This window comes from Hippoglossus stenolepis, chromosome 20 (assembly GCF_022539355.2).
Source record: "Hippoglossus stenolepis isolate QCI-W04-F060 chromosome 20, HSTE1.2, whole genome shotgun sequence".
Taxonomy (NCBI): Eukaryota; Metazoa; Chordata; class Actinopteri; order Pleuronectiformes; family Pleuronectidae; genus Hippoglossus; species Hippoglossus stenolepis.
In genome coordinates this window covers 8372018-8388137 of record NC_061502.1, presented here as the reverse complement: position 1 = coordinate 8388137, position 16120 = coordinate 8372018, and the positions used below count along the sequence as shown (strand labels likewise).

At 41.7% G+C, this 16120-nt stretch overlaps 1 protein-coding gene across 2 annotated transcripts in view; it reads left to right on the top strand.

Moving 5' to 3' along the window:
• The window catches only part of LOC118099632 (MAM domain-containing glycosylphosphatidylinositol anchor protein 2), a 177763-nt gene that overhangs the window by 56516 nt on the left and 105127 nt on the right, over window positions 1–16120 (top strand). For both annotated transcript variants that reach the window (XM_035144332.2, XM_035144330.2), the window contains exons 2-3: window positions 4690–4829; window positions 14862–15036. In XM_035144332.2, the coding sequence (XP_035000223.1) occupies window positions 4690–4829; window positions 14862–15036 (315 nt within the window). The remainder of the gene's footprint in view (window positions 1–4689; window positions 4830–14861; window positions 15037–16120) is intronic.

Genomic DNA, 16120 nt, shown 5'->3' with positions numbered 1-16120 from the left:
AGTTACAGCACTGACACACTGATCATGCTTTTCTATAAAATATATTTACTATAATTTATAATAATATCCCAGTAATATTATTGACTGTATGCATTGACAGTTGGAATGGGGCCATTCTGCATGATGAATACCTTTACCGCGGATATTTCAAGTGGCCTACATATAGTTCACAGGGATTCTTCACTTTTCTTTACAGTTACCACGTGGAGTTTTTGACCACTAGAGGGGCTATGGAGCAATGTTTGTGATCATTTTGTTTGTACACTTATGAGTATACACATATTCTGATAATTGTCTGTTGGTGGTGGAAATGCACTAAGAACATCTTGTAATTTTGCTCTGCGTGTTACCTCCTAATGACAAATGTAGTGGAGGATGGTGGCTTAGAGAAAAAGATTATTGATTAATTGATGGTAAACATGCATATACACTATAAAATGGTTTAAAATATCTCGATTTGAACCAGCTACAGAACTAAAATGCCGATCTTGCTTCTTTTCCACAAAAGTTATTGACCTTGAGGAATCTGAAAGGTGCCATTCTGTACAATAAAAACTTGGATATGTAAAGTACATGTTGTTCATAATGCTACTTTACTTATCTTTAAAGGCACCTTTTGTGGTTTTTGACCACTAAATGGGCTATAGAGCAATGTTTTGACAAATGTGAGCCCATTTTGTTCCAGCTAAATCTGCAGATGGGTAAACAATAATGTAAACAATGCACAATTTTAAGTATTAAAAACAAATTGTTTCACGAGGAGGGAAATACCTCAAGGACACAAATCATTTTGTTAAGTGATAAGATAAGTGTCAACATAACTTTTTTTTTTTTTTACAAGAAAACACCACAGGACACATTGAAGCAAATGCAGGCTTTTACTATGTTACACTTCGTACAAAAAAGATACAGTGAAAAGTGTGAGGGAAATATTGCAGGATGAATGACTGATGAACGTTTTTCATCATCATCATGGTCACGTTATCATCATCAAATCTGAGCTGAGCAGTATTATAATCTCCCGACGTCACAGTGGCCACGTCTTCATGTGGAGCTACTTTTGGACAAGTTTCTTAACCTTGGCTCATCTCTCCAAACCATTGTTGTGTGTTATCTCTCTGTCAGAAAGTCAGAGTGTCCTCCTGCAGAGATATTATTCACCTTCCATCAGTTGTAATCTATCTGGTTTACTACTTTCACCTTGGGTCCTACGCATACTGCAGTAAAAGAAAGGGGAGTCTGTATTACAACACAAACATGTGGTGGATTCAGATCATCTTCCTCTGACTTTACTCTAAGTCACTATTAAGTGAAAAAGAATAAAACAAAATAGACCTAAACCATAACAAGCTCCATAACACAGAGCATTTTGTCAATTGTAAATGCAAACACTTGTATTGTACAGCGTGTGAGGTGCAACGCTTGTTGATTCAGGAAGAACAAATGTAGCAAATCCATAAATGCTTATTGTTTTGTCAGTAATTCAGAATTTGAAGTAGATAAGGTTATTATACGTCGCACGAGCTCAGACTGTGCAAAACAATTGTTGCAATTTTATACATCATTACTTCCTTCCCCTCTGAACATTACATGGATTTAAAGCAGCACAAAATAAATACTGTATTACTTAATTGATCAAAAAAATGAGTATATGCTTGGTTCACATTTTTACATAATTTCCTGCACAGAAGAGCATCCCAGTTTAAATAATAAACCTGTGTTGTGTTAAGTAGCATCACCGACTGTGTGTGTCCCGCTGTGATGCATTGAAAGCTTTGTCCACCACCTGCAGACGTCTTTTATCTCCGACCTGTCAGTGCGTTGACGTCTCACTTTAAGCTGCCTGCGAATCCCACTCTGCGTTAACGTCTCATTATCCATTCCGGGATATCTTTTCTGAATATCGCTGCGAGTCGCTACTATCAGGAGACTATCAAGGGGCTTCATGAAAACTAAACACACAGGACATTATGCGTTAATGACGGCGGTTTGAGTTCACGCTTTGGGCCAAGTGATCTGAATGATGTTATATGTGTGACTGTGTGAACATTACTGTGCTCATTACGTACGCTTAAGAGAGGGTTATTTGCTTTTGTCGCTGCAAGCTCAGTGTTTTTCTGCGTAAAGACCGAGTGTGTGTTTATATGTGTGTGTGCAGCGGTTGCAGCAGCAGCTATGGCAGTTGAAGATCATTAATTATGGGGTGTTTCTCTACATTCCTCCAGGACTGATAGTATGCTGCAGAGATACTGGCTCATTGGAGTGAATGGCATTAGCACTTTGTTTGGCTTGTGCCCTGGGGTCTCGTTTCTAAGCCCTTTTTGTTTTAAGTGGCAGCCTTGCGTGACGCGGCCGTACACTGAGCCTATTTCTCAAGCCCTTATCCGCCCTTGTGGGATTCACCAGCATATTGTATTCATCTCCAAATGTAGAGAGAGAGGATCGAGACGAAGAGCGCACCAACGATTCTTCATGAGCGACCAGTTAGCATCTGTATAGGCGTTCATCAATCTGCAACATGAAGCTAGCAAAGCTGAATGAGACAAATATGGTCGGTAACACGGAGGGGACCAGTGGTTAAGGCTACACTGCGCTCCAGACTCCCAGTGCAGTGTAAGGAAGGAGTGCAGCCATGCTCATTAGCATCGCAGCCTGGATCGAGGTAGTCTGCTGCCGGGGCTGAGTCTGCCGAGAGAGGCCCGCACAGGAAGCTGCTCCTCCGACATGAAAGCCACGCGACACTCCTTATGATTTCTGCCTGACTTTCTTTTTTCTTTTTCCTTTCCCCCACCAATTTGTTCTCCTCCTCCTAATCATATCCTGCATCCGCTCCCCAAATCATCTCATCCCAAACCTCTTCACAAATCATGCAAGTTGGAGAGGAATTAAACGCTGAACAGATGCTCAGTGTTGTCAGGGGTCGCTTGCATGCAACGGCGCTTTCACAGCTCAGTGGAAGCGAGTCGTTTTGAGGCAGATCACTCATTCCTCCGTTCCGTTTAACCCCCATCCCTTATGTCTCGCTGTATGTTGGTGTAACTTAAATATCCTTCCTGCCTCTCGCTGACTTTCTGTCGACTACGTGTTGGAGAGAAGTCCCGGTGCAGTGAGAACAGCTGTGGATAGTTTAAAGTCCTGAACTTGCACTTCAGTGTGTGTCTCTGCTGAAAAGTAGCGAATGTGATTAACCTATATTGCAGTTTCTGGCAGTTTTATATCCCTGATTGCATAACATTAGAACATTATGCTAAAATGATTGTGCTAAAAGATGAGATTTGTTGCAAAATTAAATATCTACCTTTTAAACATGGACACCACACACACTCCATATGGTCACTTTCAGACATTGGTCCGAAAGATAATATTACTATTACTTTGGACTCTGTGTTTTTCAATTATTATTACTGCTTACTTTCTCTTTCTTTTTAAGTGAACTGATTTCTATAACATTTTGCAATTGAACTCTTTTGGCCTGTAATGACACTAAGTCGTAAATTCATTCTGATATTTTCCCAGAGCAGAGACGATAAGGAGAGCTATTTAAACACATTGCTTCTAACCATTGGTTGTTTACAGTTGGTCATCTACTTGACATTGCATTTGAATCGTTGCTGCACAGTGCACACACTGGCTAATTAGGTTAAGATTCAAAATTGAGTGTCATCTTCAAATTGGAAGTGATATCTGCCGGTTACTGCTTCTCACATCTTCACATCTACTTTCACCATGTTTCTGTGGAGATTATTTTCAGTCTCTTACATCCTGCATCAGCAAATGTCGAGGTTACTCTGCACGGTCAAATATTGACTCAAAATGACAGAAATAGATCAAGAAAAGAAATCGTGTGGCCTCTTGACACATCCCTTGATAAGAAAGTAGCAGAAGTCAACCTATAAAACACTTAGTTTTGGTGAATCAAAGACTAAATCCTTTTTGATCGCATAACTCACACTGTCAAATCTATTCTCATGTCTCAAGTGTGACTACGATAGAAAATACTAAAGTAAAGTTGTGACATGTGGTGTCTGTTTTCAGGGTCACAGCTGTTTGGTGTTTTGAAGATGCTGCAGTGCTGTGTCCCTTGCTGTATTTGTGGATCTGAATTGTCGGAACGATTAAATATGAAGCAAAACAAAGTTGCTAACATTAACTTGGGCACCACAGGGGCAAGACCGAAATGTAATTCATAAAATGGGTCGAGTCAGGTGTGCTCCTGCTCAGCTGAAAAAAACAACCTTATATGAATTTTAGTCCTTTATTACCTGAATTGATGCTTCACTAAAAATATATATATATGCTGATTAAATGCACAGCTTCTATCAGTGAACCGAATCTAAAAGTGGGAGTATCTGTGTATGATAGACACTTTACTGTTTGTTTACTGTGTTTGTTTATTGTTTAAACTGTGCATTTCCGGGCCAATCGAATTCCAGGATATGCTCAGTTTTCCTAGCAGTGCTTAATACTGAAATGATTAAATGACTTTGCTCCAAAAAGCAAATACAAATACATCTGATTAGTTTGCTCTGTCGTGTTCAGCGCAAACACGACCACCAAGCTTTGAAGGAGCCTTGTTTTAAATCAGACGACTTCTTTTTTCGATATACCATCTGTTGCGCAAAACTACACACTCCCTTCACAAACGACCAGAATGCTAACACACTTTGTGCTTTTTTCCCCCCTCTGCAGCACCCCCGACTGTTCGCATTATACACTCAGGGCACGCCTGTAATGTGGAGGAGGAGCGGCACACCGAGAGAGTCTACACCATCCGGGAGAGAGAGACCCTGGAGCTCACCTGTTTGGTTACGGGGCATCCGCGGCCACATGTAAGTAACTCGCCATCCGTTCACCTGCCCTTCAATTCCAACATGCAGCCGCACAACAAGAATAATCATGGGACAACATCCTAGTTATTTATCCCATCTCTCCTCCTGTCTCTCCTTCTGTGCGGCCTTTTTATTTTAATTCTGTATTAAAGTCACTGAGTGGCAGCAGCTTAAAAGTTTAATCCTTTAATTATTGATGGTTTATGTTGCATTGTGCACCTGCATGTTGATAATGAAAGCTTCCAAGTCTAATGAGAGTGCAGACGTGAAACAGCCCAAAACAGCTGCCAAAACAAAACCTAATGAGTGAGAAACAGGCCACAGTGAGAAGACTCTGGGTCATGTGAATGCACATGGGCCCTCAGCATCTGAAAGAGAGTTATATTTCCCTCAAAACTCTTTTATTCACTTTTCTGATGTGATCTAATTCAAAGACCTTCCACTTTTTTGTTTCTGAAGAAATCAGGCTTTTAATTTATTCTCGCTGTGTCTCTGTCTTATTGCTTTTCGCGCCCAAATCGGAGAAATGTGTGGATAAAAATCATGTTAATAACGGGAGGCGAGCAGCAGAAACAAGATCCCATCTATTTGCTACGACAAAATGCCAACGAACGTGATCCATGCAGGTAGAAATGTCAGCTCTGCCGTAAATAACCCAACCATCACATTTCATCCTTGTATTATTCCGGGCAGGATTTGCACACACTAACCTTTCTGACTTTTATCGAATGTTGTTTCCAATTTGCTTAATAACACGAATGACAAGGAACTTCAGCGCTATCTCCGGTCAGGGCCGAGCTCATTTGCATTCATTAATATAATTCCTCCTTTGATCGATAAACAGAGCCATTAGTTTGTACACTTCCCCTCTGGACGTCAATGCAAAAGAACATATTGATCTTTATATTTCTGTTGAAAAGGTGAGGCCTCTTAAATTAGTGACAGGTTCTGGAGCACCGTTCATCTCCTTCTGTTGTCAGGGTGGAGGGGGCATCTTCGCACTCATTATATGTCTTTCCTCTTAATTAGAATTTCTGAAGAACAGCAGAGTGAGGGGAGGAAAGGGTGCAGGGCATGGATGAGTGGGAGATCAAAAGGCGACGCATGGCTGTGACAGGAGAGGAAGGATCTCCTTTGAACCCGAGTCATTATGAGACTCACGCAGATCCCTTGGCGCAGCGGGTCTCGGCTGTGTCTCTCCGAAGTTTGGAGTATGTCAGCTTTGTCCCCCTCTGGTCGTGTCTTGGGACCGCGGGCGGCACACGCTCACTCTGAGAGGTTTCCGAAAGCCGAGGAGGTTATCTGGGGTGGCGGTGGACCCAAGGCTGGCTTTGTGATGTCAGTGGAAAAACACAAGGGTACGCGACCTCATCGGGAAAAAGACTCAAGTTAATACAGCGATAAAAGCTCATCCTTTCATTAGAATTAAATATTAATCCCTAGAACATGTTCCAAGTTGCCCCAAGTTTCCACATTTTAATTGAGTCGAGTTTCTATTTCTTTCAAGTGCATATGTGGGAAGAAAAAAAAAAATCAATCTGTTCTCTTTGCAAAGGTTGTAGTGCACTTTTCACTGTGTCCTGTCCGGATTAATGGGGCAAACGGTTTTATAATTGGTGGGGCGTTTTATTAATCAGACAACCAATATGGAAATTGTACTTGCTCTGCACACACTTTTTTATGGGACTACACATCGATACATAGACACTCAGACCTCAATTCTGCAGAACATTTGTTGTATGTATTTGCTACAACATGAGTTGTATATACAACCTGGGAGTCTGGCCGGTCTCACAATGAAAGTTTCAATAAAATTGGTTCTGTAGTTGTTTCATAATCTTGCAAACAAACAAACAGGAATGTAAACATACAGTGACACATACAAGCTAAAAGTACACAAGGTGTTTAAGGATGTATCATCATATCCTGGTTTCTGCATATCCTGATTAACATATCAAAATAAGCATGATTTAGCATATCAAAGTTAGTTTCATGGTGTTTTTTGCCCCAACATCAGATGAAAATTAAATCTACCCAAACCAACTATAAGTGAGAACGAGGAAAATATTTATATCTCTATGTCTAGAGCTTTTCAGAGGTGCACACAAGCTCTGTATCTCGTACTTAATATATATATACATACATACATACATATCCCTTGTGCCTGCTGATGCATGGAATTGTTACAAAAACTAGCCTGACAGGGTAAATGATTTCTATCCACAAACTCACAAATCAACAGTTTACCATCTTACCAAAAACCATCTAAACCATCATCACCTGAGCCTCCACAGGTTAGCAGTCGACATTAGGAGCCGCCTGCCTGACCTGCCAATACCAATAAAGACGGCAAAGTGGTCATCACGCTGGAAGAGGTTCATTAACCTCTTCTCTCAGTATCGAATCTGATGAACAGTGTGATGAGATTTATGCTCTCTTCTTTAAGGAGGTGAATTTAAAGCTGCATTTATTGATCGCTTTATTTTTTTGGCCACTTCCACTTCATTTTTTGGCCCTAAACACCCCTCTATGTTGGATCACGCAGAGAGGAGTTACTCAGTTACTTAGCCTGCGCTCATTGATAAAAATACTATCGTACAAAATAACAGACACCCATGTTGTGTTTAATTCAAACAGCACCATGATCTACCCCCTCAAAACAGATCATTAAGTTGAATCAATTAGTAATTGATGAATAATTTACGACCGTCATGATGGAGGTCAGTACAGACTTATCCAGCTGTTTAAATCAGTGCACATCAATGAGTAGTTTCTACATTACTAAATGTAAACTCACTTCACAGTACTATGCACATGACCAGAGTGGAGTCGAGAGTCAGAGTTACACATAGAGTGTATTACACATGGTGTTGCTGGTCCAGACCCATGTTTCTTAAAATGATGTTTATTTATTTGCCCATCCTACTTAACGTAGTTCTACCAAAAGGAGTATATATATCCCCAGTTTATGCCTTTTTGCATATGTCAAATCAAAGGGCTAACCATTAGTTTCTCAAAAAATTATTTAATAGTTTGTAATAATAAGTGTTTATCGTTTGGTTTTCTTGACATCCGCTCATCTTCTACCTCAGGTGTCTTTCTGAGGCCCTCGAACATGCTAAAGAGGCCAGGTGTTTTTGTTCACAGAAATTCTGGGGTTGGCTCTCTTGACATCTTTGTCGCTTTTGTTCTATGCATATGGCCCTGCCTTTTCCTCCCAAATTATTTTAGTTTCCTTTTGTTTTTTCCAGTATTGCTGAAAAGACTATTTATCGATGCGTGTTAGAAGAATCATCATCACGCAGACTCGCTCGCAGTGAATCTCGCGGAGGATCTCCTGCTGATTTGGACATTCTCCAGAGTTTACTAGGGTGCTGTCAGGAGAAACTCCAGTAAATGTCTGGAGGCTCTCCCTCTGACATGTGCCTTGGAGAATGCCTGGAGATTATCTGGAGTTCAGTGCATGACTGAGAGCAGCTGTAGTAAAGCAAGGTCTCTCTCGAAACTGCTACTAAATGGAAAATGTGAGCTGAGCACAGGTTGATGTGTGGAATCAGGAGTGCGTAGCTCAGTGTGTAGTTTGGTGATCTTCAAATTGCTTTACTTTAAATACCTTACCTTTCTAGATCTGTGTTCACTCATCACCATTGAAGCCTGGGGGTTGCTAGATCATTAGGTCAGGAATCCCCTTTTTTGTGCTTTTTTAAATTTTTTTATAAATAGGTGACTAAAAGCATTAAAAGGGACATCTTAGTTTTACCTTGACATTGGTAGAGACACTACTGTCCATAACCAAATCTACATCAATAATAAAAAAAGAAGGATTCCTCTAACTATATGGAGTCATTCTCAATTACGTTTTTTTTAACATACCATCAGTAACGTAAGCCCCCCTCACCATCTGGACTGCCGTCTCCAAGGGAGCCGTCACACTACTCTGTCTCTCCCTGTAAATGGCTGAAATTAGTTCTGCATTAGCAAATCACAAGATTACTTTTTTCCTCATCACTGTCCAGATTTCAGTCTCTCTCCCTGACTTTGAGACGACTCGCTCCCCCTGGTAACATGGGCCGAGGTGGTGGTGGTGGTGTGTCAAGTCCAACGTCAGCACCCAAAAGGACCAGCCACAGGGTAAATGGGGCCGCAGTTGGCAATTTCGCCGCCATTTAGGTCTTCAAACGTCCATCAATATGCACACTGCTAAAATTACATAGACGCCCATCAGGCCTTCTTACTGATGGAGTCTCTGGATGGGGTCCAACCAGGCAGCAGCCTCCTCACGGTGGATCTCTCTGTCCATCCCCCATCCTCAGAGGTAAAACAGAGGCTTTGCTTTCTAACAATAAAGTCCTTTATGCTTCCAACAACACACACACACTCACATACAATGAAACACAATCACACTAGTGGCGGCCGCAACACTTGTCTGCCTTCCCATTTAATTGTCAAATAAATATATGTCCCTGTCAGTCAACCACACGTCGTATAATATGTCCTTTTCCCCTGCTGCCCCGTGGGTTTGGCATTTGAAGGCGTTACTATGGGCTGTGCAAGAAGACTGGGAAGGTTGGCATCTGGCAGGCTTGAGGGGGGCGATGGAGTAGAATTCTCATAGATGTGTTGTGCAGAGGTCACTGGAAGGATTTGTGGGACGTATGCTCTCTGAGGAGAAGGAGAAAACAAAGTATAAGTTGTGTCCAGTGGTTTTCCCTCAGTCTGATGACCTGGCGATGACATTGGATGAAAAGTTGGGGAAACAAAAAAGTTGGGGAAACAAAAAAGTCGATCCTGTGGGGAATGTGAACGTCTCAAACAAATGTTGCGGCAAAATCTATTATTCAGACGAAGAGAGAAGTTGAAAGATGTCAGGCTGCTGGATTTCCACCTCACTTTTTTGGACAGATTATAGATTAAAGGATTAATTGATTAAGAGGAAAATGAAAACCTCTCCCTGCTCTCCATATCTTATAAAAGCTGTATTTCTACTCCGTTCTATCCCTCTATCAGTCTCTCTCATCTCCCTCTAGCAAGTGCTGAAATTGTTAGTCAATTAATTGAATAATCAATAACGGAGTCATGAAGTCGTAGTGTTGAGCAGTTGTGAGCACGTAGGGAGGGCCGACCCATCGGTGGCTGTTCCCACCTCCAAAGCATCAAAAGTCAACTTGGCGGTCGAGCGAGTGTTGAGCGGTTGCCAGTGCACAGGGGGGGACGAGATTGGGTTCGTCACAGTCCCGTGCTCATGGGGCCACATTTGTGCACATGGAGCAAAAATGCTACCTTGTGGTTTCTCCTCTGTGTGCGGATCTGTATTATCCACACATGAGTGGTGTTTATGCGCAGTGGTTTTGAGATGGATTAATACACACACATCAGTTGCATACAACTTTTCAAATTAGACGATTTGCTATTTTGCTGTTTTCTATCATGAATTCTGCAGGCAGACAGGATTTAGAATAAACTTGTTGGACACCACCTTCGCTGTGTGCTTTCAAGCAACAAGCATACAGCTCTCTACTGTACTGTGTTAATATTACTCACAAATAATATTCACACTAAGTTTGGTTGAAATTCATGATTGGCATTGGTACCATCCCCCTGACAAATATTAACAAATTGTCAACTGCTTTTAAGTATTTTTTGGCATTTGATAGATTGGATGATTAATTGATTAGACAGAAAATTTGTGAATACATTAATCGATTCTGAAAATAACTTCTTCTTTGTTCGGTTTATTGGCGGGTGGCAACCAACGTCAAGGTGCATTACCGCCATCTACTGGATCTACTTCTTCTTGTTCCTTCTTACAGAGTCGGTAAAAACCAAAGTTATCTGAGGAGTGAGATTGCCCCGATTGTTTGGGTCTCCTCCGGATCTACATATCCGCCAGGGGAACCTGGACTTTGTGTTTGAATACTGAAAATAAGTCCAAGATTCTGCCCTTTGTACATTAAACTTAATGACTCATAAACCCTTTGCCTTGATCTCTGCGTGAGGAGAGCATATAGAGCTTTATCTGTTCAGGGTCACCATGTTCCAGCTTTATTCATTGTCTTTGATGTTAAGAACAGACATCAAAGAGTCCCTGATGATGAAGCCATCTGCGCCTGTCTCCCCTGCCCTGGCCTCCATCCATTATGTCCACACTACTTTGTTTGAGTACCAGGCTGCAGTAGCCAGCAACACCACATTGCAAACACCGTTTTTTTTTGTTTCAATTATTGGCCAGCCAGATTCAACTCACAGCGCCACGGGTCAGCGAGTACAAATAAGCTGACCTGGGGCCCTGGGACATTTCACTTTATACAGACCAATTGGACTATGTGATCTGTTTTGGATGCTCCCATGACAGTTAGCCTACAGTGCTGGTGTCTTTAGCAGATGGTGTTTTTGATCTTTCTATTTTTAAAACCATTTATTGTTTTCACAGTTTGCCATATAAAGTGCAGTTTCCCCTTGAACTCCACACTGTCTAATGCACATGAATGAATTTAACTACATCAGACAGACACACGGGTAGTACTGGGAAAATGTATTTATTATTATTAATCAACCTGATTATTATTTCATTTTAATATCTTTAAGTGTGTGATTCCTATGCAGTTTAGATTCTCATGTTTCACATGATCACCAGTTCTTTTGAGGGCCAGTGTTTTCTAATGTAGACCTGTAGAGTCTGTGCACTCACAATTTGTGATTTGGACCCCCCGCCGCCTCTTCTGATCACTTGATTGTCATGCTCAGCCACACTTGGCTGCACCACTGAGCTGCACAGACCACCATCAGTGCCTAAAAGAAAAGATGGCAAGCAATTAGAAACCAGTCTGTAGTTGGAGGAGAGGGAAGCGTCACAGCAGGCATTATGGGAGATTCACTGAATACGCGTGCTCCAGCATATGATCCCTGCATAACAACAGACACTGGGCGCATTTTAATTAGCTCTTGCCGTGACATCGCAGCATGTGTGGTCTCAAACACTGCTCGGATTTTCTGTAGGATGCTAATCTAGACGAGCCTCTGCGTTCCTTATAAGCAAATGTTGATCTTTCTGTTGGGGTGTCTGGTTTAGGAGGGAATGGAGTTATTATTGTGTTGACTCTGCCTTTCCCTGTGGAACTAAGTGATGTCAACTTTTGATTCTTTTTTGAAAATAGAACAAGCTAAAACATGGATGCACCACTCCTTTTTCTTAAAACTGCGTGAGGTGAAAAACATTAAAACTAGACTCCATTTACATTTCATGTTAATAATATATGCATGCAATTTCAAGGCACGGGCAGGAATAATAAATTTCAGCTGGAAAACAGCAGCTGGGTTGTACATCTTGGGTTGTTTAAATTATTCCCGAGTGTGTAGTTGTGCTCACCTTATGAGTTTCAGCTGAGGATCGAGAAAGAAGCCGCAGCAAATGGCCAAAAAACCTCAGCCAGGCTGGCAGTGGGCAGGGAGGTGCAATTATCATATCGCTGAAATCCGCCAGCCCCTCTCAGATCAAGAGTATTTGCATTGCACTAAGCAGAGTGAAGAGGGTCAAACTGTTCTCACCAGGCATACTTCAGGACTCCCCCTGCGGGTAGTGGTGCTGAGATGTAAAAAAGTCAGAGGAGTGACGGACTGAAAATAGCTCCGGGCTACAGGGAGAGTTGAAAGCTCACCAAAAATGTGGTCTGCTGCCCCCGTGAAACAAACAGAAGCACTTCCCTTTTGAAAGGGTGAGGAGTTATTTGAATACCCACTTCTTAGTGTCACTCCGACAATGCACTTATTGATACTGCGCTCTCCTAAAACTCAAAGCTCTTTACACAAAAGGCAAAGGGAAATAACTTGGGGGGGTATAAGCTGGGAGAATATTGAATTCTGCTGAGGTCGTCGTAATCCAGCTTGCTTTGTATTTTGCATGAGAGGATCCAGAAAACTGTAGGCGAGTGACACAGTATTCAAAAACTTTGCCCCATCTAAATTATGCTCACAACTTATTTCACTTTAGGGATTGTTTTGCTGAACCCTTGATGTCCCTAACTGATATAATGGGGCCCCAGATGTTCTGACAGTGCAGCTTTAGCATTGATCAGTGGCTCTTTCTCTTGATGTGTGCAGTTGAAACAGGTCAAGTGAAGCCATCTCTGGACAGTATTCATGTAGAGTCACTTATTTTGGTAATATATCCACTTGTATAAAGGAATAAGACAGAGGTGTAGACTAACATTTTCAGAGACGTAGGGAGATGAAAGGGAGCACACAGTCTGTAAGTTTCAGACTAAGCTCATTTATTTCTTCTACTCTCAAATCAAGACAGAGAGTCTGAAACTCGGATGAACCTCAACTTTTCACTGCTCCTTGTCATCCTCTATCCCCAAGCTGCACAGAGAGCCTCTGGAATGGGTCACCATTATCAGGTTTTTGCCGCCCACCCTTTCATTTCCTTTGTGAGGCTCTGCAGGTAAAGCCGTCTGTTTGGAAAACGACCAAATTCAAGCTGTCGTGACCTCAGGCCGGAGTTGTCATGGTTAAAACCCCACAGTTGGAGCGGCACAGCTGCAATCTCCCAAGATAGCACCCAATCCCCATCCCTGCATGCGATGATATCCCTGTTCCATCTGATGCTATCTCTGTAAAATGGGATGTTATCAGGATCCAAGATGATGCTATCACCATACAGTGTGAAGATATTGGATTCTAATTCATAGCCACCGCTGCCTAGACAGAGATATGTGAGGCCTTGCAGGCAAAGCCAGTCCATCTGCGGCTTACTTAGGATGAGGGATTGAATGGAGCTTTACACTCCGTGGTTCTGGCTGTGTGGCCCCCCGGCCAGAGTTGTCATAGACCTGTTCATGGTGTATGCTTTAATGAGGACAGGAGAGGGAGATGATAGAGAGTCAATTACAACCTCATGTTGGAGAGTAACACTATTTCACCTTTCATTACACCTCAATGCCACGGGCTAACTAGGTCTCATCAGTTAGTGAAGGCTACTCATGCTGAGAGAGCCACCGAGGTCAGTCTTGTGTGGAACAAAGGAAAGAGGGAAGTTACCGGAAGATTTTTGGACAATGCTTTTCACATAAGTAAACCGTAAAGTAGACCGTCTTTATTAAACCATTGTTTACACTGTGGTGCAGAACACTGCAAAAATGAAAACGTTCAATAAACTCAAAATTTCAAGGCAGCTTCGAGGTGCACTAGATTCTTTCATTTTAAGGTCAACTCAATCTTTGTTTCATTTTCAATTTCATAACTTATTGTGCCAATTTGTTCTGATTATTTGCCTTTCATAATTATTAAGACTCAATATTTTGAGTTTTAAATACAAAGAATTGTAGTGTCACTGAACATCAGGGTCAGGGAGACTTTTCCAGTCGACTATATTCCATTGACGGGAAATTTGTCACACAACATTAAGAGTTATATTTGCCAAATAAAATGTTAAATCGTGTATTGTAAATGGACTGCATTTATATCGCACTTTCTAGTCTTATCGATCGCACAAAGTGCTTTATAGTGCAAGTCACATTCACTCACACACACGCATTCAAACAGCACTTTTTCTATCACACATCGTTCACACACTCCAGGCCCAGCTGTCAGGAATAATTTAGGGTTCAGTGTCTGGCCCAAGGACACTCCACTAAGCAGAACCAGAATTAGTAGTTTGATACCTGACTCCTCCATTCTGAATGCCGAAGTGTCCTTGGGCAAGATGCTGAACCCCAACTTGACCCTGACAGTGTGTGAATAGCGTGTGTAGCTGTCCATAAGTTTACAAAGCCATTAAATGTTATTTATTCACTCAACTAAAAAAATCATAACAAGCCAATTTCAAGTTTTGAATTCTAAAGTGTAAAGTGTCAGCTCAATAATGGATGTGGCTGCACTACAGTAAAATAACCCCCCTTCCTTTAAGCTCTGTTCTTTGCAAATGAAGCTGTGTTCGAGGCCTCAGTTCATTGGCTTGCATACTGGAACAGAAGGTGAACAAGTCAAATTAGAGGAGGAAGGAATTTATCTTTTCTTTCCCTTTGTTCTCTCCAGATCCGCTGGACCAAGACAGCCGGCAGTGTGTCGGACCGCTTCCAGGACTCCAGTGTGTTCAATGAAACGTTGCACATTTCCAAGATCCTGAGGACCCAGGGAGGTCGCTACTACTGCAAGGCAGAGAACGGCCTCGGCTCGCCCGCCATCAAGTCCATCAGGGTGGATGTCTACTGTAAGTCTGAAGTCTCATGGCTAAGAGATGCAGTGCTGAAATTAGAATAATTCCAATAACTGTCAGTGATATTTTTTTGTTATTACAAGCCAAAGAAGATGAATACGATTTTATTGAGCATTGACCAAACATTATTAAGCACTGTTGGCTCACAGTAATAATGTCATATCTGGTTTGTTCCATTACTTTCTATGTGGGATTTGGATTTTCTCCCTCAGTCATTATTGTTTGCTTGTGTGACGGACTGGTCCCTTTCCCTGAGATGTGACGATCAGAGTCTGTATCTGTGTGACTCTGCTAAGGACTGGCCGTCGTCTGCTCGACTTTTTTTGCTCAGACAGATAGCAGCCAGCCGTGACTTTTCTATTCGCAGGTCTGATTATGCATCAAAGTCTGGCTTTTTGCAATGCAGTGCAACATACTATGGTGAGGCTGGCAGCACAGTTAGACATTCTTTTTTAAATTATAACCAATATATTTTACTTTCTATAAAATCATACCCACAAAAATAAATTTTGCAAATGAAAGTCCAGCAAAATGATTATTTACATTTCCCCAAAATATGTTACATCTGAATCAAACTGACACAGACGATTAGCACTGTGTAACAACATGAATGCTTGCAGCCTAATATAGCAACATTGTTTCATTCTGCTGGAAATGGCAATGTAGCTGTTTGGAGTTGGTGCATCTAAAGAGACCCCTACGCTCTCCAGAGAATGTTAATTAAGCTAAAACACTTTCATTATCCTGACCCCGCCATCGACTGTAAGCACAGCCTCTCTATTTTTACAGTAACCGCTGGACGGCCCGGGAAGATTCATTAGCATCCGTCGAAGAAAATGGTGATTTACTGTCATTGTTTTTATCGATTTGGAATCGATTGTCCTGTTTCACCTCGACAAGTGGACACAGTCAAATTAGTTTAAATGTAGGTGTATCAGCATCAGATGTATTGGGGGCAGATTTTATTCATCACCTTATACCTCCAGTCTTACAGTTTCAGCTTTGAGAGCTCAGTCTTTATCAATCTCTGCTTTTTATGCCAAGCTGTAAACTAAAAAAAATATATCCTCCTCTCCTC